This window comes from Heterocephalus glaber, unplaced genomic scaffold (assembly GCF_053883595.1).
Source record: "Heterocephalus glaber isolate CG9 unplaced genomic scaffold, H.glaber_assembly_v1.0 deba00001720, whole genome shotgun sequence".
Lineage (NCBI taxonomy): Eukaryota > Metazoa > Chordata > Mammalia > Rodentia > Bathyergidae > Heterocephalus > Heterocephalus glaber.
Window position 1 is genome coordinate 3,832,789 of NW_028258433.1, and position 26,807 is coordinate 3,859,595.

The following is a 26,807-nucleotide window of genomic DNA, read 5'->3' on the forward strand; positions in this document are numbered from 1 at the left end:
ACATGCTATGCAAGTATTTTACCTCTGATTGACACCTCCAAATACTGAAACCTAATTGAACAAGATTAATAGGTAAAGAATACAAAAACAAAAATATTTAGACTATTGGAAATCATTAATGAAAGTGAAGTCAGAGAAAATGAAGTCAAGTAGAATGTAGAATGTGAATGAGAGGCTTCACCTTGGGCAGGAAGGGAGACCTTTATCCTTTGTGGGTCACAAAAGAAGTTTCCCTGCCCTGGTCCAGGACTGTGTGGTTTCCATACCCCTCAGCAGGACAGCCTATGTAAATGGTACCTCATATCTGTGCAAAGCACATCCCTGCCTGACACACACAGAAGTCCTGGGTGCAGGTAAATTTATAAATTAATGGGATAAGAATTTGGGAAATTTTCCACTAAAAAGAATGGCCAGAAAAAGTTCTTCAAGGTGGAGTAATTAATGAATCACAGAAAATACAAGAGCGGTAGATTCTGGGAAATGGCCTCCTTGGCCAGTGGCCTCTGTTACCCTCCCAACCAGAGAGAGAGCCGTGGCGCTGTCACCTCTGGTGTTAATACAGGTAGTCTCACCCAGAACCCCGACTGAGAAGACACAGGCTTCCCTGTGCTTGGTGTGTTGCTACCACTGTCAGAGAGTCCAACAAAGCAAAGTGGGTCTTGCATATCTCCATCCATTCTCAAACTGAGAATCTAAAAGCTCATTCTCACTTGTTTCCCCAGGGAAAGTGTTGGTGGGCAACCATCTAGTTAGCTTCAAAAGACTACCATGGAGCCATTTTACAATCCATTTGCACAGACATGTCCAGAATATTGAATGGAGAGAAAAGAACTATTAGCACTTTTCTTTCCCATGTTCAAAGTTCCCCAGCTGTGTGTTTGGTAGGGGTCCCACAGAAATGGTTATGGAAGCTATGAGTATTGCTTTGATGTAAATACCTTCCATTTATATAATCCCAAAGTGTCAATGAGACTGTCTCTTTCCACTTCCACAGATGGCAAGAGGAATAAACAGCAGAATATGCCTCCTAAGTTTGGCTACAGTTATTTTTCAGGATAAGCCAAATGCAACAGGGGTGCTCAGTTATTATTTAAATTTTATAATATCAGAGCAGAATGATAAATGAAGTACATAGAACACTAAATAATAGTTTTTCAGAATGAAAACATAAGCCTAGCCTACAACTTGGAGAAAAGTAAATATTGAAAGGGGCTTTTTCTTCAATTCCTTCTTTATTCCCAAATGACTCACTAATTCTTTTATTTATTTAAAAAATATTGAACACCAAGTTTACCAGACACTAAGTAGACAATAGAGATTTGGGATGCAGGGGTAAAGGGTAAGGAATAGATTTTATTTATTTATTTTCTTTCCGTATAAAATTTATACTGAAAATTTCTTCAGGAAATTGCCACCCTGGCCTGAGAAATGGAGACTCACGAGAAACGCAATTGGAAGTTCTATTTATGCATGGTCAGTGCCTTCCCCCTTCCTTTGCCAATACCTGCCAGATGAAACTCAAATATTTTCTGAGGAAAAGGATATAATCTTGCTCCTTTTAGTCTGTGACAGTTGACTCCTTGTCTGCCTCTGTCTCTGCCTCTGCCTCTAAGTGAATCTATGTTGAAGAGATGAGCATATAGCCCTCAAAAGATTCATGATTGCCTTCCTGATAAAGCCCAGAAGAAAGCCAGTATTCTACCTTTACAATATCTTGTGCAGCCTCAACTTTCTATTTCAAAATTCTCCATCAGACTGGATAAAGAAGATGTGGGGTTTTTTATAAAATGGAGTATTACTCAGGCATAAAGAATGAGAAACAAGACATTTATAGCTAAATGGATGCACATTGAGGCCATACTTTTAAGTGAAATAAATAGGACACACATGTGTAAACACCAAATAGTTTCTCTGGTGTGAGAAACTGAAAGTGTAAATAAGGATCAAAATGTATAATAGATAATGAGAAATAGGAAAAATTCCAAAGGGGAAAAGGAAATGGGAGGAGTAGGGGAAAAGAATAAATATGAGGAAAAAAATTTTCCCCCATCACAAGCTTAATTGTCTCTTATAAATGTTAAGAAAACATTTATTATTAAGAGGTTGATAACACTGTGTTCCCTCTATAGGGTGGCCCACCCTTACTCTGTAGGGTGTACTTTTCTTCTTACTTTTACTTGGCCTGAACCTGCTCTGCATATCCTATTTATTTTCCTACCTTTAATAAAGCTTTGCTTCCATTAAAAAGAAAAGAAGTTGTAAGGACATTTTTGTTGCTTATTTATCATTTATATCTATGCTTCATCCTTCAAAAGAGATTTGAAGCTGTTTAAAATATCATTATGCCACATGACTTTTTAAATAGAGTAACATGAAGAAGCAGGGGAAGAGCCAGCTGGAGTAGTACATACCTGCAATTCCAGGTACTCAGGAGCCTGAGGCAAGAGGATCAAAAGTTTGAGGCCAGCCTAGGCAACTTAGCAAGACTCTATCTCAACACAAAGCATAAAAATAAATAAACAAGTAAATAAAGAGCTAACGATATAGGTCAGTGGTTAAGCACTTGCCTAGCGAACATGAGGTTGTGGGTGCAATCCCCAGTACTACACACACACACACACACACACACACACACAAAAGGGGCTAGGGGTTGTGAAGAGGAAACTTTCATTTTTCTACCAAGGGTTGAGATTGCTTGCATGCCACTATTGTCCCAGGGTTGGCTGTGGGCCATGCTTGTGCAGAGTTCAGAGTTCTTGGCCAGCAGTACACGCCCCACGAAAGGGATGCTTTCCTTATCTCTATCTTAAATGTGAGAACATGAGTTTAAAGAAGTGAAGTAGCTTCCCACAGGTCACACAGCTGGCAAGTGTCAGAGAGAATTCTATTCAGGTCTGATGATCTCTGGAGTGCTTCATCACTGATGAGTATTATTAAATAGGTCACATCTCATTAATGGATCATGAAATCAATTAGTGACTTGTGATATCTTTTCAAGTGAACAAGATAGAATAGCAACTATCTATTGGCACAAAAACAGACATGTAGATCAGTGAAACAGAATAGATGATGCAGAAACAACCCTGGGCATATTCAGCTATTTGATCTCTGACAAAGGGGCCAAAAAACATACTGGAGAAAAGATAGCTTCTTTAACAAATGATGTTGGGAAAACTGGATGCTCACATGCAGAAGATTGAATCTATATCCATATCTCTCACCATCTACTAAACTAAAATCAAAGTAGATCAAAGACCTAAATATTTAAAAAGAAATAACTGCTGAAGATTAAATATGTAAAACTCTTGAAGACATGGGCATAAGCAAGGACTTTTTGAACAGAATCCCAATTGCATAAGAAATAGTACCAAAAATCAACAATTAGGATCATATAAAATTTTAAAGTTTCTGCACAGAAAAGGAAACAGCCCAAAGAGTGAAGAAACAACCTACAGAGTGAGAAAAATTTTGCCAACTATTCTCCAGACAGGACTAATATCTAGAAATTCATAATGAACTCAATAAAATTAGATCCCCCCCAAAAAAGACCCAATTCAAAAGTGGGCAACTGAAATGAGTAGAAGTTTTTCAGAAGAAGTACAAATGTCCAACACAAAAATGAAAAAAATTTCAACATCTTTGACCATCAAAAATGCAAATTACAGCAACACTGTGATTTCATCTTATTCCAGAAAGAATGGCCATTATCAAGAAGCCAAATAATAATAAATACCAGCAAGGCTAAAGGAAAGGGGAACTCTTCTACGTGTTGGAGGGAGTGTCAACTAGTACAACCACTGTGGAACTCAGTATGGAAATTCCTCAAAAAACTAAAAGTAGAAATTCCATTCAACCCATTCTAGGATCAATTCCTACTTATCTTCCCAAAAGAGTTAAAGAGATATTACAGTGATGCATGCAAGCTCATATTTATAGCAGCACAACTCATAATAGCAAAACCTTGGAACCAGCCAGCATGTGCATAAACAGATGAATGGATAAAAAATATGGTATTGATACACAATGGAGTACTACTCTACCATAACAAAGGATAAACTTGAGTCATTTGTAGGAAAATGGATGCACCTTGATACCATAATTTAAGTGTAATAAATCAGACAAATAAGCTTATCTATCACATGGTTTCTCTTACATGAGAATCCAAAAAAATAAATGATGATAAGAAATAGGGAGGTAGGTCTTTTGCAAAAGAGAAGGGACCAAGAAATGGAAAGGGGGAAGGAAAAGGAAAGGGATTAAAAAAAAATGAAAATGAGTTACATATAGGTACCAAATCCCCATGTGGAATGTAATCATTACATATGCCAAACATGCACCAATACAAAATTTAAAAAGAATAGCAATGATCAGAGTTAATCCTAGGCAGTAACAGGTAAGCAAAATTTCAAGAGATGTTTTTCATTGAAGGTGGTTTGAAGGGGGTGTGTGAGCATGTGAATGAGTGTGTGAGTGAGTGTGGGGAAATGTGGTCATGTTGGGATATGTGTATGGGTGTGGATGGATGGGTGGTTGGGGGTGAGTGTCTGTTTATGTAGGATTATTATATGAATTTTATTTCTAACTATGCCTTACTGTGTTTTAAATTTTCAAAGCTACCACCCAGATGTATACTGACTCTCCCTCATTCATGTTCCAAACTCAAGAGGACAATTTGTTTCTAAAAATCTGCCTTCTTAGAAATTTCTGCAAGCAAGAGGTTGATATTTTAAAATCTGTAGCTCAGTACACCTCTCCCTGTGTGAATAGCCTTAATAAGCCAACACCCAGAGCCATGCAGCAGAGAAAATCTTCCTAAAATAGTCACAGACTTGACTAGTCTTATGCCTGGTTACTGATAGTAAATCATTCATCTGCCACTGCAGCAAGCACAGAGAAAATATTTTGCTTTTGTAAGAACCAAATAGCTGTGTGCAGAAAAGCATTCTAGGGCTGCATTCTGACTTGGTCTCTTCAGTTGGGAAAAGCTGGAAGGTGCCTCAACAGGTGCCCCCCAAGACACCCCACACCATCAGGCTGCCCCAGGGAGAAGACAAGCTCCTCTGCTTTTATGTGTTTGCTGGATCTCCAGTCATCAGGACTAAATGACTAAAGTGAAAATAATCTCTAATGATATCACAAAAGTTTAACATTCACTTGTAATTCAGATAGAGTTTTAGAGCCCAAACTCAAACTCCTGTCCTTTCACAAATGCCTCATTTGTCAAACAAAGGAGACCAACACACTTTAGGAGATTCTCCAGTGGTCTCTAGCAGAGGATACTCACCTCAAGGCAGCATTTATTCAAGGCCCAGAGCATACAAGGGCATTTTCCCCAGAACCAGAGTAGAAGCACCTGTATGTTCAAGTCTTCAACTCTCCATCTTTACATATAGATCATAATACCAACTGGCATGGTTGCCATTAACCTTCAATACAATAATTATTAATTACTTAGCACAAAGGAGATGACATACCATAAAGATTTGTTTCCTTCCTTCTGCTATGTTAAGAAGACATGATTCCCTCCACCAACCCAAAGACATTCCCAATCACAATGCCAGCCTTCAGCAGCATGTTAGGAACACTTAACCAATATCTCTCTCTGTGAAGCATAATGATCAGAGTACCATTCCTGTGTTGGCCCTCTCCTTCATCAACTTCTGTGAGGTTTCCACTTGAATGCCTTTCTAAAAATATAGTCTTCCAGTTTTACTCCTCTCTTTGCTTTCTGGAAAGTACTCTCTCAACCGTCTAGAATTGTTTGTCCATCCTACTCATAGATATAGTACTTCTTCAATTTTTCATTATATTTTCTTCCTATACTTTATATTTAACATGGCACTGGTTCAGCCAATGTTGTTTTTGTATTATGTTCCCTGCATGAGAAAGATGTTTTCAACTCATCTTCATGGAAGGTTTACATTCTTTGAAATGCAGGTTCCAGACTCAGTTGATATCCTCATAGCATCATGGTTAAAAGTGGGTCTCTGGTATCAGAGTGAGCACAACCCTCCCTGTGTCACTTTCTGTGTGATCAAGTATAGGCAAGAAGTTTAACTTCCATTATCCCGAAATATAAAGAATAATGTTAACTAAGGGTAGCTTGGGTTAACTAAGATAACTACTATGCAACGTGCCTGGCACACACAGTAAACTCAGTGAGTGCTAATGATCATTGCTTCATATGATTGCCTCTTGTTTTAATGAGCTCAGTATTTCTCTATAACTCACACTTAAACAGTCCTATTATATATATTTTCTAAATTACTTTGAATCATTATTGTAAGAAAATTAATGAATAAGTAAATCCATCTATATGATCATATTTACTTGAGGTTTTACCTTTCCATTTCCAAGAGTGGCCAACTCCTTGATTTCTGGCAAAAATAAAGCAATACCTTGGCTTTGTATTATCTTTGCTATTATCTTGCCAAAGTGTTATTTAAAAATGAAGCATGATCTCATTCTTGGTATGACTGGTGTTAGGTCTGGTAGTGGTCATTTCAAATGTTACAATTCAAAATGTTATTCAAAGTGAACAGAAAGGCCCATTTCATAGGGCTCTTATAAAAATTAAATGGGTCAATGTGGAAAGGGCTTGCCTATGCCCATACTTAGTTTCTTTTGCCTAAGGTCTTTGTCTTTCCTTTCAAATAGATGTTGCTCTGGCTGAAGGCAGCATGATCATTCCTTTGTGCCAAAAAGGATACTTTCCCTGTGGGAACCTCACCAAGTGCCTGCCCCGGGCTTTTCACTGTGATGGTGTGGATGACTGTGGCAATGGTGCCGATGAGAAGAACTGTGGTAAGTCCCCACTCTGTTCCCCAGGAACCCACTGTACCAGGTCCACAAAGTTGTGGGTCAGAAGAAGTAGCAAGGATGATCTGGTGCTCTACAGGGCGTCTCTCTGGAATGCAAAGGCTCTCCAATCTATTAATGATAATGACAAATTTTCATATATAGAGCTTGCTTGAATCATAAATACGGTATTGTCAAATGTTATATTTCATAAATATTGAAATTATATATTTAAGTCTGCTTGGATATTCCTATTTTAATTTTAAGGGACTTCCTATGACTAATTGAATGGTGAGTAATTTGGGTCAGCTGTAAGAATAACCAAACAAATGTGAACAGGATCACTTAAGAATTGATTGAACAGACCTATATTAAGTGCCAACTATGTGCCAAGAGCTCCCTCAAATTATTGGAACACAGTAGGCTCAAGGGAGACAAAGGGTCTTGACCTTGTGGAGTTCACACAGACAATATGAACTAAGAAGACTACAATTCTCTGTGTAAATAAGTTAGATACTTTCAGAGAGTGGTAGCTACATACATGGTGAAAATAAAATGGTATAATGAGATTAGAAATGACATGGAGGGAAAGATACTTTAAGAATCCAAGCAGAAAAAAACTTTCTAGGATGATAACATTTGAACTAAGAACTAAATGGAAAAAAAAAAAAGGAAAGAAGCCATGATATGCTAGAGAATTTCAGGCAAAGGAAACAGCAAGGGCAAAAGCCTTGAGTCTGAATGAATGATATGTTTGAAAGATTGAAAAAAAAGGTGGCTTCATTAAATAATGATGTAAATAGAATTAACAGGTAAGCGGAGGCTAAACTGCATAGAGTCAGACAGGCCAATTTTGTGCCTCTGTATTGAAAGTGTACATATTCTCTAACTTATTTTTATATGAAAGGAACTGATTCCAGAGAGATTGAAATGTCTAGCTAGTCACAGATCCTAAATACCAGATGTATTGAATGTGAAAGAATTCTGCGTGTTCTCTGCCACACAGAGCTCTTTGTCTTTGCCACTGCTCAGCCAGCAATCAGAGTGAAGGGCCAATGCCTAGGTGTGCCAGGCACATGTCAGCAATCTGCTCTGCTGGCCCTGGGTATTCATGCATGCTTCCCTGGAATAGAAATAATCTCCTGCCCACTTTCCCATGTGTCCCTCCTGCTTAGCCTTTAAGATCCTGTTCAGATGTCCCTTCCTTCAAGAGGGCTTCCCTGGCCCTGACATTTCATCAACAGTCTAGGATGGTGTTGCCCAGCACCCTGGGTGCATCTCTACAACCACACCACATAGACTGCCTTAGCTTTTCACTGTGTTTCTTTTCCTAGACATGAACACCTTGAGAACTTTGGAAAGAGCCCTGCATCTTATTTATTTTATTGCCACCAGAGCCGGTAGTAGTGGAGTAGTAGACTACACAGCAAGCACTCAATCTGTTTTCAGTTCTCTGGATCCAGTGAACTAGTCACTCAAAGATATTTCTTCTTTGTTGCTTGGGAATCAGATACCATGAGTATTTAGCTACTTCATGAAAGTGTTCTGAACTCAAATTAAATAATGCCGTGGAGGAGACTACAACACAAAGTCATCATAGTAGAATTGTTGAGGGTATTATTGAGGAATAAAAATGAAGGTTTCAGAGACCAAAGGAGCTTCTAGGGAATTACTTAATTCTTTGATCTGTGTGAACTTTGGTATCATACACTATAGTACAAATGTTATCATTTTCTTCGTATATGTCCAAGTAATGATCCTTCAAAGTTAGAACTCCATATTTATGTGATTTTTCACAAAAAGGGAACCTGGCAAACAGGCAGACCATATTAACATGTGACAGATTTGACACTAACATATGACAAATTGAGGAAATGTTATTCCTTTCAACAAGATTCAACCCCTTTTATTAAAAAGCACTTTGTTTTGGCCTAATTAAAAGGTCATATGGCTAAGGGCAGAGCATGTGCTTGGCATTCACAAGCCCCTGAGTTCAAGCTCCAACACTAAGACGAAACAAAACATAGAAAGATGACATAAATTATTGCAGAACTCATTTCATCTATCAATCATATTTCTACATATATTTTGGAGCAGTATACATATGACAAAATAAAATTCAGATTATAGTTTCTTCTGATATCTTCAAAATTAAGGTCAAATATTTAAAATATCAGTGCTAAAACAGATGACTTTTTAAGACATTTGTAATTATTTAAAATAATTACATATTTTCATTATATATTTTATAATACATTTTTGAAATATTTGCAGTAGTTATTTAGAAAATGAAAATACCATCAATATTTGCTTAGCTTTTTCCCCTTTACTATCTACATACTTAAAATATCAATCGTTCTAAACAAATTTTTAATTTTATTTCATTATTAAACTTTTATATTTTGTTTTGTAATATGATATATGATTTCTAGAATAACTGACACGTATTAATCACCATTTCACAGGTGACACTAGTGGATGGGCGACCATATATGGCACAGTTCATGGAAATGTTAATAATGTGACATTAACACAGGAGTGCTGTAAGTGGAATTGGTTCAAAGACAGTGTCAGCTTTTGGAAAAGTATGATTGCATTTGTGGTGCGTGGATTTATATGAGCATCATACCCTGCCCTTATCTCTGGTTTCAGTTACCTGCCGTCAACCACAGTCTGAAAATACTAAATGACAGGCTGGGGATGGAGCTTGGTGATAGAGCACTTGCCTAGCATGTGCACGCTCCATGTTCAATCCCCAGCACCACAAAAACAATGAATGACCACATGAATGAATGAATGAATGAATGATTATATTAGATGAATATTTTGAGAAAGTGAAATCACATCCACCTAACCTTTATTACAGCATATTGTTATAATTGTTTTATTGCTAGTTTTCATTAATCTCTCACTGGCCTTCTTTACAAATTAAACCTTACATAGGTATACATGTATAGAAATAAAGATAGTCTGCATAGGATCTGGTACTAGCTGTGGTCTTAAGCATCCACTGGAGGTCTTAGAATATATTCCTTGTGGATAAGGAAGGACTACCATAGTATGATAAATTTCCTTCAGAATTTCAGTTTTGGTTCACTTTGTTTCATTTGCCAGTGGGTCTGCCTATGAGACTAAAAACATACAAGAAAATGAAAATCTCCATTCATGCTACTTTTATGTATTAGTCGATGATTTTAAAAATATAGATATTCAATAATTGGACAAATCGTGAGGTTTTTAGCCCCTTTACTTTCTTCAGTAATCATATTGTGCACCAAATACTGTTTAGCCCCTTAGGCACTGAAAGTACCATGACTATAAAGTGGGACTAAACCACAAATACCTCAGCACATAGAAATCTTTGCAGAAGCAATGATAATTCAGCACTTCACAAGGGAATGTGGAAGCCCAGTAGAAGAAATGATGACTCTGCCAGGACTGGGAAAATACTCAAAGAGAAGATGTCATTTGAGATCGATTTCAAGTCCTTGAGGGGAGAGAAGATAGGAAGCAACAAGTTGAGCAGAGGAGCAAGATCAGCAAAATACAAGGGTAGAATGTTCAGAGCATGCCTCACAATGCCTCTGCACACCCACTCTGAGATTCTGAGAGGTAGAGATGGATGAGGCAGTAACTGAGCTCAGAAGGCTGGAGCCAGCCCAAAAAGTATTTAGGCATATACTTTGGAATTCGGCCTCTGTCCTGTAGAAAGAATTAGGCTGATGTATATTTGCACATGTGTGTACAAAGTTATTAGATGAATGTACAATTACATACACAAGTAGTGCATTTATCATATATATGTATGCATGTATGGATCATAGTACATTAACAGTATCGTCAGTCCTCTGAATCCACAGATTCTACAAGTCGGTTTCAGCCAACCCCTAATCAAAAATTTTCTGAAAAAATTATTTAACTTGTACAGGGTTTTTTGTAACCATTGTTTCTTCAACAATATACTAGACCAACTATTTACCTACCATTTATATGGTATTATGTATTGTAAGTAACACAGAGATTATTTAGAGTATAGAGAGGATGTCTGTGGGCTCTATGCAAATACTACCTCATTTTATATAAGGGAGCTGAGCATCTGCAGATTTTGATATCCATGGAGGTCCTGGGATCAGTGCCCTCAGACACCAAGAGGTGACTATATCATACACTTTATAACTTACTTATCATATATTTAATCATAAACAAATACGTAATGTATAAAAATAGAAATTTTAAAAGATACAATTAAAATTCTAATCTTTTATTCCTGAAACAAAGGAGTTGCTCTGCATGTATGAATTTCATTTTGTACCATGCTTTGTACACAGTGGGCCAACACTGAAGTTATAGGCTTCTGTGTTTGGTTTGGATTCAGATTTTTATTTTGTTTATATTGTTTTTGATCTTTTAACAAAGAGAGAGAACACATGATTAGAAGTGGATGTGAGGAAAATTCTTCCATCAAAATTGCAGAGAATTTACTCAAACAACGTCTCTGGCTGGAACAATTGTATCTGAGAGTGTTTCTTGATATTTTTAGTTGTCATAGCTGATGGAGGGGAATATGCTGCTGGCATCATTTGTAGAGGCCAGAGATGCTGCTGAGCATACTACAGTGGACATGACAGACCTCACGACAAAGAATGATCGAGGCCAAAATATCCATCACACTGATCGAGCAGAAGGAATGGTGGGGATACAGATGATTATGTTTATCTCCAGATTCTGAGACCAAAAAATATGTTCAGGAACAATGATAGCAAAAGATGCAATAGGCCACAGAAAAATCCACACAACTTAGAGGCATAGCTTCTAGCTTGCAAGAAGAGGAGGGTGAAGAATTATGCCCACATTTCTGGTTTCAGGCAACATACCTAGCTTGACCAAATGAAAATTCTTCTATGTTGGTAAATAAAAGTATCTGACCACAGGTTTTCAATCTAATTATACATCCAAAATGTTCTCAATATCAATAAGAATTGATGTAAGTATATTAATATCATCTTTAGGGAGTAGAGGTAATTAGCATGTACCTATGGACAACAAAAAATGTTTTCCAAAACTTGGTATACTAAAAGCATCTTTTGCACTACATAAATATTCAATACAAATGTGTTGTCTTTACTACTAAAATTCATTTTTTATTAACTTTATTAATACATTTTAGGTATACAATACAGTTACATTCATCATTGGGATCTTGTACCTTTACATGATGTATCTTGGTTCTTATTTTCTCCCCATTCCCCTGCCCTCTCTTCACTCCCTCCACCCTTCCCTATTTACAAAGACTTTGTTTCCAATTTTTTCTTTTCTCATATTTTTTTCTTTCCCCTTTCTTTCTTTCCCCTACCCCTCCCACTTCCCCTACTCCTTTAGACCTTTTCTTCCTATTTCACAATATCAATTATACATTTTGATCCTTATTTACACTTTTAGTTTTTCACACCAGAAAAACTATTTGGTATTTACACATGTGTATCCTATTTATTTCATTTAAAGAGTATGGCCTCAATGTGCATCCACTTAGCTATAAATGTCTCTAGTTTCTCATTCTTTATGGCTGAGTAGTACTGAATTTTATTTTAAAAAACACACATCTTCTTTATCCAGTCTCCAGCTGATGGGCAATTGGGCTGTTTCCAAGTTTTAGATATTACAAACTGCCGCTATAAACATAGGTGAGCATATATCACTGTGGTATGGTTCTTTTTAAAATTCATTTTTTAAAAAACATTGAGTTTAAAGGGATCTAAAAGAAGTAGGGAAACTGAAAAGAACTTATAATCATATTTAAATAAATAATAATATAAATTTGAAAATAACTCTCACTTTTTTTTTTGTACCGGGGATCGAACTTGGGACCTTGTGCTTGCGAGGCAGGCAGCAGAACCACTGAGCTAAATCCCCACCCCTACTCTCACTTTTTTAACTGCATCAAATCAAATACCCATAGGGTTAGTGGAGAAATAAGATTTCAAAAATATTCTCTCTCACAACACATGTGTGCACATGTACAAACACACACACACACACACACAAATGATTGTCCTGTGAGCAAGTTTGACCTTTTTCTCCATACATTTCTTGCTCCTTTATATGCCATTATCTTAGTAATTCTGTAAGCTCCTTCAGAGTAAATTCTGAAGACTCTTTCCTCTGAATGCTTCAGATAGATGGATCTTTGTTTTTTAGCTTTATAGCTTCTCTACAACTTTTACTTACCACTTTTAACTTCACAATAATGACAACCAAAGAACCAAACAATGAAACTATGTCTAACAAGAATGATTTTAATAAAGTACAACAGTGGCTACTATAGAATCTACCTCTAACTCTTCTCACAGCTCTAAGTTTAAAAGGGGGGGGGACAAATTAAATTTTAATAAATAAGCATTTAATTAGCATCTACTCTGAGCTATTGAATTGACCCAATCTTTGTCACTAAGATTTATTCAATTCTACTATTTTTCATTGCAGAAAACTTGATCATGCTTTACCATATGATTTTATTGTGCTTAAATGTATCCATGGTTTCTTTTTCCTCACCTGTTAAATGCCTCTGAAATGACCACTAGAAGCAAGAACTGAGATGACCCTATTAGTCTATACTTCATTGGGAAAGAATTCTTCTTATTTGTTTTTACTGTGGGCTAAATAACACCATTTAAGAGATGTAAATGCTATAAATTTGAGGAAAAGAAGACCATGTTAGTTATTATTGTCATAATTAAGGAAATGCATTTTTTCTAGTAAAATCTTCCTCTTTTGTCCCTAGTTCTAAACCAGTATCCACAATGCTGTGATTGCAAAGAAACTGAATTGGAATGTGTAAACGCTGGCCTAAAGTCTGTGCCTACAATTTCCTCCAATGTGACATTATTGTGAGTAGAATATCTATGGTTGGTATTTATCCCTAGAGTCACATGAAAACCAAAGAAAACCCCATAGTGCTTCTGTGGAGTTACATTAACAAAATTATCAAATTTCCATTTAAAACCAGACATCAGATATTTCTGTATGCTTCCCTAGGAAAACAAAAATGTATTTAAACACCATACATTAGATTAGCCCCAATGTTCAGCTTACAAATGTCTGTGATCTGCAACTCTCAGTTTCAGTTACTTTATAAATTTTTTGTTACTTATGTGCCTATTCAGAAATGTGTAAAAGGAAACACATTTACTTACTCTATCTCATTCTTAATCATTGATCCAAGACTACAAAGGATAAAAGGCACATGCAACTGACTGTGCCAGATTTTGTGAACCCTCTGCATTTCACCTAAAAATTTTAAGAGCCTTGGGAATTTGCAGGCCTTTCATATATGAGTTGGTTAGGAACTTTGGTTGTTTTGGTTTTGTTGGGGTTTTTTTTAACTTATCTATAAAATGAAAGAAAATGGTAAATTACCAAAAACTCTCTAGTGTAGTATATGCTAACTCATCAAGTATTTGCAAACTGCAGTCATTAGGTTCATGGTGGACCATATATCTGTGATACCATAAGATTATAAAAGAGATGAAAAATTCCTTTGTCTAGTGGCATTGTTGCCTTTATAAGGTTTTAACACGACTATTACTCACATGTTTGTGGTGATGCTTGCATAAACAAACTTTCTGTGTGGTCCATCATATAAAAGTATAGCATACACAATTATGTATAGTACATAATACTTGTTCAGTATAATGAATGATCGCATTACTAGTTTAAGTATTTACTATAGTATACATACTTATAAATGATCAATTTTGAGTGTACTCCTTCTTTTAAAAATGACCATAAAGTAGTATGCTGTGTTACACCTAATGCACCTCATTTTTGTAAATACATGCTATGATGATCACACAATGAAAAATTTTCTTATAGTGTATTGCTCAGAACATGTACTATCAGTAAGTATGGCATGACTGTACCTGCACTTCTCTCTATGAATTTTTTGTTCTCCTCTGAAAGGTGTTTTGTATCATCATGGTTTTAAAATGTGTTAAAAATTATAAAATATTCTCTTCCAAAGCATGCAGCTTCTACAGAAGTCTTGTTTGTCATTAAAAATCCATAATAAAGTCTGTTTTCCATGTTGTTTTAGGTCTCTTAAGAAAAACAAAATCCACAGTCTGCCAGATAAAGTTTTCATCAAATACGCAGAACTTAAAAAAATGTAAGTGGCTATTAAGAATGTATTTATGATAAGGATTAAAACAATGATTAAAACAAATAATTGATAATTTGAAATAGGAAGAAAAGGTCCAAAGAGGTAGGGGAAGTGGGAAGGGAAGGGGAAAGGAAAGAAGGGAAAGGAAAAATTATGAGAAAATAAAAAAATGGAACAAAGTCTATGTAAATAGGGAAGTGTGGAGAGGGTGAAGGGCACACAGGTAATGGGGAAAAAAATAAGAACCAAGATACATCATGTACAGGTAAAAGCACTCAATGATAAATGTAAATGTATTGTATACCTAAAATGTACCAATAAAAGAATTTAAGGAAAAAAAGAAATGTATTTATGAGAAAACTCTTGTGATGTTTTAGTATGTTTTGGGTCTAAAAATAAAATAGAAAATTTTATCTGTATCACTAAATTTATGCTTGTAAATTTAACTGAGATTTAAAAGTAAAGCATTTAAAAATATGAAATCTTTCCATTTCATAATTTGAAGTAGTTCAATTGATTTTATTTAAACTTTTTCAAAGAGTAAATGTGGAGCTGAGATAAAAATACCTCAATAGAAAAATACATAGTTCCATGTTTTTCCTTACCTTTTTTTTTTTTTTTTTTGGTACCGGGGATGAAACTCAGGTCCTTGCGCTTGCGCAGCAGGCGGTGAAACCACTGAGCTAAATCCCCAGCCCTTCCTTACCTTTTTTAGAAAACAATATCACAGATTCAGAGGCACTAGATGTACTTTGTAATTTGGAAATGGACTGAAAGCATAGACAAGAACAATCAGCTCATTTAAAACACATAATGATAGGATACAGACTGCCTTCCAGGATAATAAATATAAAACCACAGTAATAGTACAATCAATAATATCAGCATATCTGGGAAAAGAAAAAGTACATAAATAGTACATCAGCAGCAGGTAAGAAGTGGTATTCCATAGAAGATGCTTTCAACATCATTCAAAAAAGATAACTCTGATACAAGCCCTAGAGATGGTCTCTGTTAGAGAGCAGAGATGAAATAATCTCCACCACAATTTTCCTGAACTCTCTTAACACTACCCATATGCATTTGCTTTGGTTCCTTACCAAGCAATTTTATGATGACTAATTTAACTTATCATCTTTATAATAATGTGTTTGAAAAGTTGCATTGGATTGGCAATAAGAACATTCCTGTCAGTGGAATGAGATACCTCTTATTTGTGTTAGCAAATTGAAAACACACAGATTTAGTATATACAGAATCCAGTGAGGCTCCATCTGCCAAGAGTACCATTAGTCTAGATACCAAACCAGCAAGGTAATGCTACACATATTGGAAGGCCATAACAATACCACCATCTTATTGTTTTATCCTTCAGCATACAGCATAGAAGTTTCTAGAACTGTAAAATTTGTTAAAAATCCAGGAACAAAAGTGATCTGAGTCTTTGCTGCTACTGGACAAACACATTTGGGCAGAAACATCATTGTGTTTATAAGCCTTTCATCACTGTGACAAATCAACTTAAAGGAGGAAAAGTTTAGTTTGGCTCATGGTTTCATAAGTTTCAGTCTATGGTCAGCTGGCTCCATTGTTTCTGGGCATGAAAAGAAGTAGTAACATCATGGTGAAAGGGTAAGCAGGAAGCAGAAAGAAAGTGTGTGAGCATGCCGCACACAAAGGAGCAAGAGACAAGTTATACCCTTCAAAGGTACCCCCCACACACACCTATTTTCTCCAAGCAGGACCCACCTCCTAACAGCCTATTTAATTAACCTATCAGTGGTTTAACTCATTGATGAAATTAACACCCTTATGATTCACTCTCTAGTCTCCATCTCTGAACATTGCTGTATTGGGGATTAAGCCCTGAATACTGTACATGATTTGATTGTTGACTCTGTAAATCCCAGCTGAGATGTCAATACCTCCTGCTCCAAATGAGAGTATGTGGTCATGTTGTCATTGTCATATTGGAGTAGCTACATGTTGCCTCTGGGCTTCTATACTCCTCTAGAGAAGAAATCCTAAGCACAATGATTCTAATTTTCCTGGAAATCCTTAAAATCACAGCATATTCATTGTTTGAATCAATATTGTTCTTGTATTTCCAGGATAATGTTCATGAGAGTAAAACAAAATAGCACTAGCATAAAGAAAAGAGAAAGATTCTTGTTTTAGAGTGGCTGCTTAAATTCTTTGTTTCCATCACTATAACAAATACCTGAGATAATAAATTATAAAAATAAAAGATTTACTTTGGCTCACTGTTCTTGAGGTTTCAGTTGCTTTGGGCCTTTGATGGGGCAGTACATAGTGGCAAGCTGTGCAGGGAGAAGCAAAGGGTCTTACCTCTGACCAAAAACAAAAGAGAATGAGGAAAAGGAAGGAGCTGGGGTCCTGCCATCCCCTTCAAAGGCAGGACCCCCCTTTCCAATAACCTGAAGACTTCCCACTATGTCCCACCTCTTAAAAAGTTTCCACCAGTTCCCAGTGGAGCCAAGCTGAGCTTCAATCCCCAACATATAGGATTTGGGGGATATTTAAGATCTGGATAGCAAAGAGTATCATCTAGTGTCATAGAAGTTGTAAGAATTTCTAATTAGATCTTATACACAAGGTAACTAAAGTCTACAGTGGTTAACGCACTCATCTAAGATCTACAACTAGATTGTGGAAAAGTCAGAATTAGAGCCCAGATCTTCTCATGGTCAAGGAACTGCATTTTGTTTTGTTTCGTTTTGTCTTTTCTTTGCTTGTTTGGTTTGTTTGTTTTTTGTTTTTGGAGGGGTTGGTTTGGGGTTTTTGTTTTGTTTAGTTTTTATTTTCTGGTTTGGGGGTTTGGTTGTACTAGGTATTGAACCCAGGGCCTTCTCCCAGTCGTTTTCTTATTTTTTATGTTGACAAGGTCTCATTAAGTCACTGAGTTGCAAGGGCTCAAATTTGTGATCCTCATGCCTCAGCCTCAAGCAGTGCTAATTTTATCAAACCAAAAAACAAGCCAGGTGTGGATTACAAAGCAGGTTTGTAATCCTAGCATTCTGGGATTGCACTCCAAGTAAATGTTTAATTCTGTTTTGTCCAAGAAAATTTTGGCACCACATCCCAACCTGAATATCAGCCATCAGAGGCTCTCTCTGTGGAAGCTGCTGTTTGATGCTTTGTAGGCAATTTGATTCTCTCATGGAAAAGAGATTATGAGGCCCACATCTATAAACACTAATTAGGTGTCTATTACATATAAAAATACAGCACCAAGAAGAATTCATAATTCCTTACATTTAAATCATCTCTTTTTAAAGTTTGTAAAGACTACCAATATTTGAGTTTTTATTTAGGCTTTGATCCTCAAAGTTAGTGAGGTGAGGCAGGAATAGGGAGCCCATTATTGCACAAGAGAAGTTGTTTTCCCAAAGTCAGCCAGCTGACTAGAATCTTCTGACTATGCTCCTTGGGTAGCTTGCCCACATGGTCCAGTGTCAATATTGTTACCATAGATGAAACCATCCAGTAGCTCAACTTTGATTTGAAAGTAACTCAAGGTCTTTGCAAGCACGTCTCAAATATCCTGAAGCAGCCCAGTAACGCTTAAGTCTCCTTTTCTCCCCATCCCCTTCCCTTCACTTCTCAGCCCATTCTTTCTCATAATCCCAGAAAACTGTCTCTAAGCCCTAGTCCCACCCCATGTCTTTCTTATCCTACCATTCTTCCTAATTCTTCCCAATTCTGCTTACAGCAGCCCAAATAACCAAGATAGTAAAAACCATTCCCAGGAACTGATATCAGAAGAAAGAAACCAGATGAGCATCAATAAGCTCTCTAGGTAACAGATAGCAAGAAAGCAGAACCTTACAATACTCACATGTTTGTTTATTCTTTCAATAAATATTTATGGAGACCTACAGATGCGAAGTACCAAGGAAACAGCAGTAAACAATATATGTGAAAAGCCCTCTCCTTATAGAGGTTGAATTTAAAAAGAGAAAGACCATCAATAAACAAAATGTAACATTCATCATGTGGGGCTGTGGGAGCTGTGCAGTGCTAAAAGATTTGGGAGCACCTGCAAGACCCCAGGCTCAATACTCAACACAGCAAATTTTTAAAGTGTATATAAATTTTAGATGGTTATTAGGGCTATGGAGAAAAGTAAACCAGAAAGAGGATTAGGAAGTGTTGGCCAAATGGAATTTCAACACTATGCTAATAAATTTTATCCATATTACTAATGCCTAAGTTATCTCTAAAGCTTCCCATCATTCCTAGATTTACCCTTATGAAACTGATTAAAAGCACATCCAATCAGTGTCCTATCTAACTCTATAGTATTTAAACCCAGCTGCCATCACCCCCACCCCATCACAAATCCCATCTCATTCGGGCCACACTAGTCTACATATTGTGTGCTATCTACAGTAAACATAATGTTATCATTATGACATAACAGGGGCATACAGGGCAGAATTATACTCCCTTTCCTTTGGAACTCTGTATGGCCTAAGATTATATTGTTCTGTAGTGACTACTGATATCCTAACTCATAGTGATCGTGCCTCTACATTTCCTAATCCCATGCCATCTGTATCACTGCTAACTGATGTGCTCCTTCCTGTACTTGTACACTTAGCCCTTGAGAAGCATTTGTGGATCTTTAAATGTATCACTAATCTGTTTCACCCTGTTGAGTCAGTTTTTCTCATTAAGTAGTAAAGATCTTTCTGGATCATCCAGAATTTTCATTATTCCTCCTAGATTTCTGTCATCTATAAATAAGATGAACCATATTTACCCAAGTCATGAAGTAAAATATTAAAGAAGGCAATAGCACTAAATTGTCTTTCCATATTCCTTCATCATCATCTTTCAGATAAGAATTATCTGGCTCTTTTGTCCATAAAAAAATCATAAACCACTTGATTACTGTCTGATAGACATAATAGTATCTAGACAGAAACAAGAGATGATGGAGCATATGTTAGAGAGGTCATTGAATCATAACTGTAGAGGCCAGACTTTTGTCTGGTCAGTCTTTCAGAGAAAATCAAGTTAATCTGCATTCCCTGACTCTCATGAACTTTCTCCTTGAGATGTACCCAAAGCAGCCCTATGTACCCAAAGCTGCTCTATGAGCTTTGCAGACCTGCATGGAGCCTACTTCTTCCCTTTCTGGAAAATCAAAATAATATTGACCATCTTTAATTTTACAGCTACTTTTTGTTTTGCTCCAGATTCCTCAGTAATTGATCATGATTTGATGTTCTCATTATTAGTGTTTCTCAATATCTAGGATAAACTGCAAACCAGAGAGATTTATTTCATTTTGGTTAACGTATTATATCATCTCTTTTTTTTTTTGGTTAACATATAATATCATCTTAAGCTTTCACTGTCCCTGACCTACAGCCTTTCAGTTCACTTCAATCCTGAAACTATCTTCTCTGAGAAGACAGGAAGGAAGGAGAAATTAGGAAATAAGTTTTTGTTTCTCTATATCAGTGATGGCAAACCTTTCAGAAACCAAGTGCCCAAATTGCACCCCCAAGCCCACTTATTTATCACAACACTGCAATTAAACCTGAATACTGAGGTTTTGGTCTAGAAAAAAAAACTCTACACTAACATCTTTTATCTTAAAAGAAAAACACAATAACACACATGCCATAAGTTTGCCACCACTGTTGCCTATATTGTCTTGCAATATTATGAAACAAATCCCAGGAGGCAAGCCTGGACTTTTCTTTAACACATTCTTGCTTCTACAGTGTAACTAGAACTATTTAACTATTTTTATTACTATATTAGAACTATATAACTATTTTTATTACCATTTCAGTACTGGGGATTCAGTACTTCACACTTACCTACATCCCCAACCTTTTTTTATTTTTTATTTTGAGACAGATTTACCCTAAGGCACTAAAGTGCCAAGCTGAGTTCAAACTTTTGATCCTCCTGGCTTAGCCTCTCAGAGTTATCAGAGTGTACCACCACACCCCCTGCCCACAGTACCATTTACTTTCTGATTTTTGAACATGGTGTGGGTCATACTAGTGAAACTCTTATGAGTTTGTGACTTTGCATCCCTGTGACAAAATATCTGACAGAAAACAACTTAAAGGAGGAAAGATATATTTTGGCTCAGTGCTTCATTCTTTCTGGGTCTATGGCAAGGCAGAACATTAGGTGTTGAGAACAAGGTAAAATAAAGCTGCTCAGCTCATGGAAGACAGGAAGTGCAGGAAGGGAAAGAGACAGACAGACAGACAGAGACAGAGAGTCAGAGAGATACCAGAGGCAAGACATAATCAAGGGCACACCCTCAAGGATGTACTTCTTCCAACTAGGCCCCACCTCTGAAGTTTCCACTACCTCCCATAATTCATTAAATTATGAATTCATCAATGGATAAATCCACTGATGAGGTTAGAGCCCTCATGATCCAATAACCTTCCAAAGTCCAAACCTCTGAACACCTTTACACTGGGGATCAGTCCTTTAATACATGAGCTTTTAGGGGGACATTTCAGATCCAAACCATAACACTTCATTCTCATCCTTGCAGTTTGAAGGAACTGCTCTTTGGCCAGGGCCACCATACCCCTTTCTGGGTTGGATATCCTTTTGGTTCTGTCGTAGTACCATGTACCTGTGCTTCTCACCTGTGCACACACTGTAGCATATGTAGTATGGACCTAGTGAGGATCAGCGAGCATTGGTCAAAGGAATGCTGAGTAGATTCAACATGCAGTGCTCTTCCTTAATGGGGAGAGCAAAGAAACAAACAGAAGCACTCAAAGAACATTGAGAAGAGAGTGAATAGGACACTTTTTTCCTGAAGCAGAAGTTTTCCCGGGGGAGATGGCAGAGACAGGCTGAAGAGGCTGTTGAATCAGACTTGCGGAGATTTTGAATGCCAGCAATGGAATCTGGGTATCATTCAGTTTGAGCAGAGAAAGATAGACAAAAAATTGGGGTTTTAGGCTGCACGGAGCTAATAAAGTTAATCTACACTTTCAAATTGTATTGGGATTTATCCTAATAGATCACAGCATTTAATGTCAAATGACTCTCCAGGCTTAAGAGCTCTAAATCTTCACAGTGAAGTTGAGGTCATTTAGGCATTGGGAAAAATAAATTCCTAGATCAAAATTAAATTTTAATTACAAGATTAGTAAAAGTTGCTTCACTGATCTGAATGCTTGTACAATTCACCTGTTTTCTCATGTGAACAATCTTTTAAAATGTCAGAACTTTCTAAAGTTGAAAAGAGAAAGCAGTTTCACATGACCTTTCAGAGAAATAAAATACAATTTATGGGATTGACTATAATACCTTATCACTGCTACCATGGAAACCAAGAGCAGTTCTCTTCCTCATTGTAACATGAACCTTTATATAAACAATTCCTTTATATTAACAATTCCTTCTTAAACTGGTCTTTGTTAAATGCAATCATTGGCAACAAAATGTAACTCAAAGTGTCTGCCTGGCTCTGGAATACAAAACACCACATTTTAAAATACCCTATAAACGTGCACGTCATTAAAGCACTTATTTCCCTTCGTTTCAGGTATACAAATTCCTGGTGTTTCTGCTTGAAAAGTCCTGACAGCTGAACCAACAGGGACTCATGAACCAATAAGTTACGCTTAGAGAAGTCATTCGGTGAAAGGCATATTAAATGCGCTCAGATCTCAACTCTGAATAAAGAGGGCACCACTTGCCAATCTGTCCTATTTCCAAATTTCCTTCACCTCTTTAAGCTCCTATTTTGCAAAGAGGAAAGTAGATACTGATGTCAGAGCTTCAATTCGGTAGCCTACATCTGAGACCTGATATTTGAGGATCTAGGTCTTTTTCCAAAGCAGCCAGTGGCTAAAAGAAGACAGGAGGCTCTTTATTATTTAAAGAGCTTGAGTCTTGAATGATGTCAGAGAATTTATACATATCAGATGCATCATTCAGATTGTTGGTTTTACTCTTTCTTTCCTTTGGCTTCTAAGACAAAAGTACAAGGTCAAATGTACAACTGCACCCATCTCTTCAAGATGGAAGTAAAATATGCATTACACTTTTGAATTAATTATCTGGAATAAAATGTAAATAGCACTACTTCAGTAGTGAATTTTATATTTAAGAGAAACTTCAATATACCTTTACTGGAGTATTATTTTCTTTCTCAGTTTTCACTTGCTACTATAATCAATTCACCATATTAGCTTTCATTACATCAGTCCAAGGGCTCTGAAAATGCTAAAACAGATATTGATCCATGTGTGTCCATCCTATTCATAGTATAACCTTAAACCAAAAGCAGAATTTATGCAGCACAGTAAAGCAACTCCCCAAAAATGGAGGAGGGGGTAGTGAGGTTACACTGAGTCTCAAGTTTATTTTAAAATTGATAGTTTGTGTATCACTGTGTATATAATATGTGTGTTCTGTAGTATCAGCCCTCTCCACATGATGGTGTGCAAGGAAAATAATTTTTTGCGTAGCACCTGGGCTAAAAGAATGAGTTTACTGATACCTGGAAACCAATTGTGACTTTAGGTGGGTAGCTTGAGGCCCATGGGAGTCAGTATCTTAGCACTTCTGTAACACATTCATGACCCAAAAGCAAAAGCTGGAAAGCTCTGTTAGGGAGTAATTGTGGTATAACAAAATTTAAAGTACAGCTAGGTCCCAAATAAGCACGTATTCTACTAATAGTTTTGCTGTGAAGGACCATAACAATTAAAATGGTGTTGTGTGATATTTGAGGAATCAAAATAAGACAAACGGAAGCCATTTAAAAGACTATGTAGGAATTAGTTACTATGGTTAGTGTCACTATTTTCTGCACTGAAAGCTTTTAGAAAATATGAATTCAGGAATAACCTCCAATTGTATAATGAGGGCAGGAAATGGAAATTACTTTCTTATATACTCCTGGCAGTGCTATTATGGAATCCATTCTGTATTGTTAAGTTGCTTCAGGGGTGAAGTGGATCAGGATTTTGCAAGCTAAAGTGATATACTAGACCCAGGTCAACGGTTGACAGAACTGTGGGTAATTCACTAACTCGCTTCGTGCTTCTTACTTGACATCTTAAAATAGAAAAGAATAAACTGCCCCCCTGCTTTGTTCAGAGCAACAGAATGAAGAGAAACAAGGAGATAAAGGCCAACTCTGTGCTGAAAGAGTAAGAAAGCTCAGCAAGGATAGGCTGGCTTGTCTCCCACAACCTGCAACTCCCAGTTAGAACAAGAGGACTGCATAGTTCCAGCCTGCAGACATAAGTCTTAATCTACTCTAAACACATCACAACAGAGTTCTGTGTTACACAGCAGAGATGTCTGAATCTGATTGCACAAGTGCTATTGGAGTGGCACCCACTGGCCTGCTTCATAGACATCTCTCACTGATATCACATCTACCCCCCCAATATGTGACTACAGCTTTGTACTTTATAAGCTAATTGTCCTCAAGTGAAGAAAGTAGAAGCCACATTCAATGACCTAACAAAGTCCATGAACCACAATCACTTGATTCTTCTGTCTTATTCCTTTCAGATTTCTTCAGCATAATTACATTCAACACATATCCAGGAAAGCATTTTTTGGATTATACAATCTGCAAATATTGTGAGTAACTTCTCTGTGGTTATATTATGGATATAAATTTAAGCAATGTCTAAAGGTTTCTTTTCAAGAAACTTTGACTTGGTTATAGAGAAATGAGAGGGATGGGGTATCTCAAAATACTTATATTAATTATTATGCCAAAAGAATTAATTATTCAAAGATTCCAAATTCTCCCAGAAGCCATATGTAGGCTCTCCTTCACATCATCTTCTCTTGGTCAACTTCCACAATATTTTAGCATTTTTCTAACTTTTCTAACTCACTATATACTTGTAAAAATATTAGACTACTAAGGATGTGACCAAAAAAGGACAAAAGCAAAAATTTCCCTACATAAATAGTTATTGTGCCTTTGTTGTGATATACCAAAACATTGCTTTTGGTCACTTTCCTTGTCCTGACCCTGGTTTTTCTCACACTGAACATATGGTTATTGGTAACTCCTCGTTGGCCCCTGATGATTCCCCCTCTGCACAGCCAGCAGAATGCTCTTAGAAGCCAATGTCCATAATTCATAATCATCAACAGTGGTCTATAGTCTGATTACATGTGACTAAAATGGAATACTGAGTTTGCCTAATTAACTCACTCATGCTATTTGTAGATATCTCAACCACAACAGCATTTCAACCCTCAAACCTGGAGTATTCAAAGACTTACATCAGCTAACTTGGCTGTAAGTATGCTAGTATTTCTTTCCCCCATAAATAATCATAGTTTTAATGTTCAGGTGGTTTTTACTTTGGGATGTATCTTATTTATTATGTTTGCAATTTTCACATAATCTGAAGCACTGTACCCAAGCAACTCAGACAGTGGCATGTCAAATGGTGGTTGTGTGAAAAGGGAGCCGGTCATGCTTTTTCAGGGGGCCTTCTACACCCAGAATTAGGGCTACAAAGCAACTGGCCATTCACTCAGGGTTTGCCAAGATCAGAATCCCTGGACTTTAATGGCATTATGGATATTTTGACCTATATATACCCTCTGCTTTTTTGGGTGTTTAGTACCATCTATGGCCTCTACTCATTAAAAGCCAGTAGAACATGACCTTTCTGAAGAGTTGTAGTAGAAAAAAAAAATGTCTCTGGGTATTACCAGTTGTCCCCTGGGAGGAAAAATTTCCCTTTGTTTGAAACCCCTCACCTAAAAAGTAATTAAGGATTTGTTCTGATTCCCAGACCATCCAAAGAAAATTCTGAAAATATGGTAACTTGTGGCATTTCACCACTTTCCAGGTTGGGTGAGCCACCAGCTCCATCTCCATGAGTCTCACATTGTCCATCTGTGCTGCCATCAAATAAATAAGGGGTGATAGAAGGCTGCTCAGTTTGCTCATTGTCTGCAGATTATCCTGGGCTAGTGGAAAAAGCTAGGACTTTGGCTTCAGACAGACCCTGCATATACCTGGCCCCATGTATAATCTCCCAGACAATTTTCTTAATCTCCCTATTCTTCTTTCTTCTTATCTGTAAACTACAATCATAATTCCTTATAAGAGGGATGGCATGGGAATTAAAGCACATAGCTCAAAATGGCACACCCAGAGCTCCTGGCATACAGTAGGTATTCAGTGTGATTCCTTCTCCCAAACCTACCTCACAGACCTCTGAGAGTAATGGGGAATAGGATCTGGCTTCAAAGGCAACAAAAGAGCCCTATTTTCCTATAGTCTAATTTTATTTACAAAAAGATCTTAGTAGTTTAAAATGATGATTTGAATATACAAATATGTTTATTCTTTCACTTCCAAAGCTCCTTATGAATGGTTTCACCTCCATTCATTCATTTGTACAAATCTCATTGAATGTACCATTTAAAAATCTTGAGGCCAAAGAACCTTTTATAATTTCCTAAGAGTTTCATTTGTACTCATTCTTCAGTCTGACAAACAATAGATCAGAGCATTTCTGGAGCCCATATTCAGCCACTAAGTGCAGCTTAAGCTAGACCTAAGTATCCCAATATGAAGGATACATCTAGACTTTAAATCTAGCAGGAGGTCATCAGAGAGAGGAAGTAAACCATCTTAATTCTCTTCTTCTTCCTCTTCTTCTTCCTCTTCTTCTTCTTCTTCCTCCTCCTCCTCCTCCTCCTCCTCCTCCTCCTTCTCTTCCTTCTTCACCACCACCACCAATCAATCAGGAACTGCCTTGATGCAAGATGCAGAAATTTGGAGGAAAGCAAAGATCTAACCACAGGATAAAGGAGAAGTTTTCAGGGAGGAGAC

The 26,807-nt window shown here is 36.9% G+C and overlaps 1 protein-coding gene across 1 annotated transcript in view; it reads left to right on the plus strand.

Annotated features, from left to right (window-relative positions):
• Nucleotides 1-26,807, plus strand: part of Rxfp2 (relaxin family peptide receptor 2) — a 61,575-nt gene that overhangs the window by 6,039 nt on the left and 28,729 nt on the right. Inside the window, 6 exon segments of the mRNA XM_087199507.1 lie at nucleotides 6,658-6,804; nucleotides 9,264-9,341; nucleotides 13,577-13,682; nucleotides 14,888-14,959; nucleotides 24,506-24,577; nucleotides 25,182-25,253. Of these exon segments, the coding sequence (XP_087055633.1) occupies nucleotides 6,681-6,804; nucleotides 9,264-9,341; nucleotides 13,577-13,682; nucleotides 14,888-14,959; nucleotides 24,506-24,577; nucleotides 25,182-25,253 (524 nt within the window). The 5' untranslated portion in view covers nucleotides 6,658-6,680.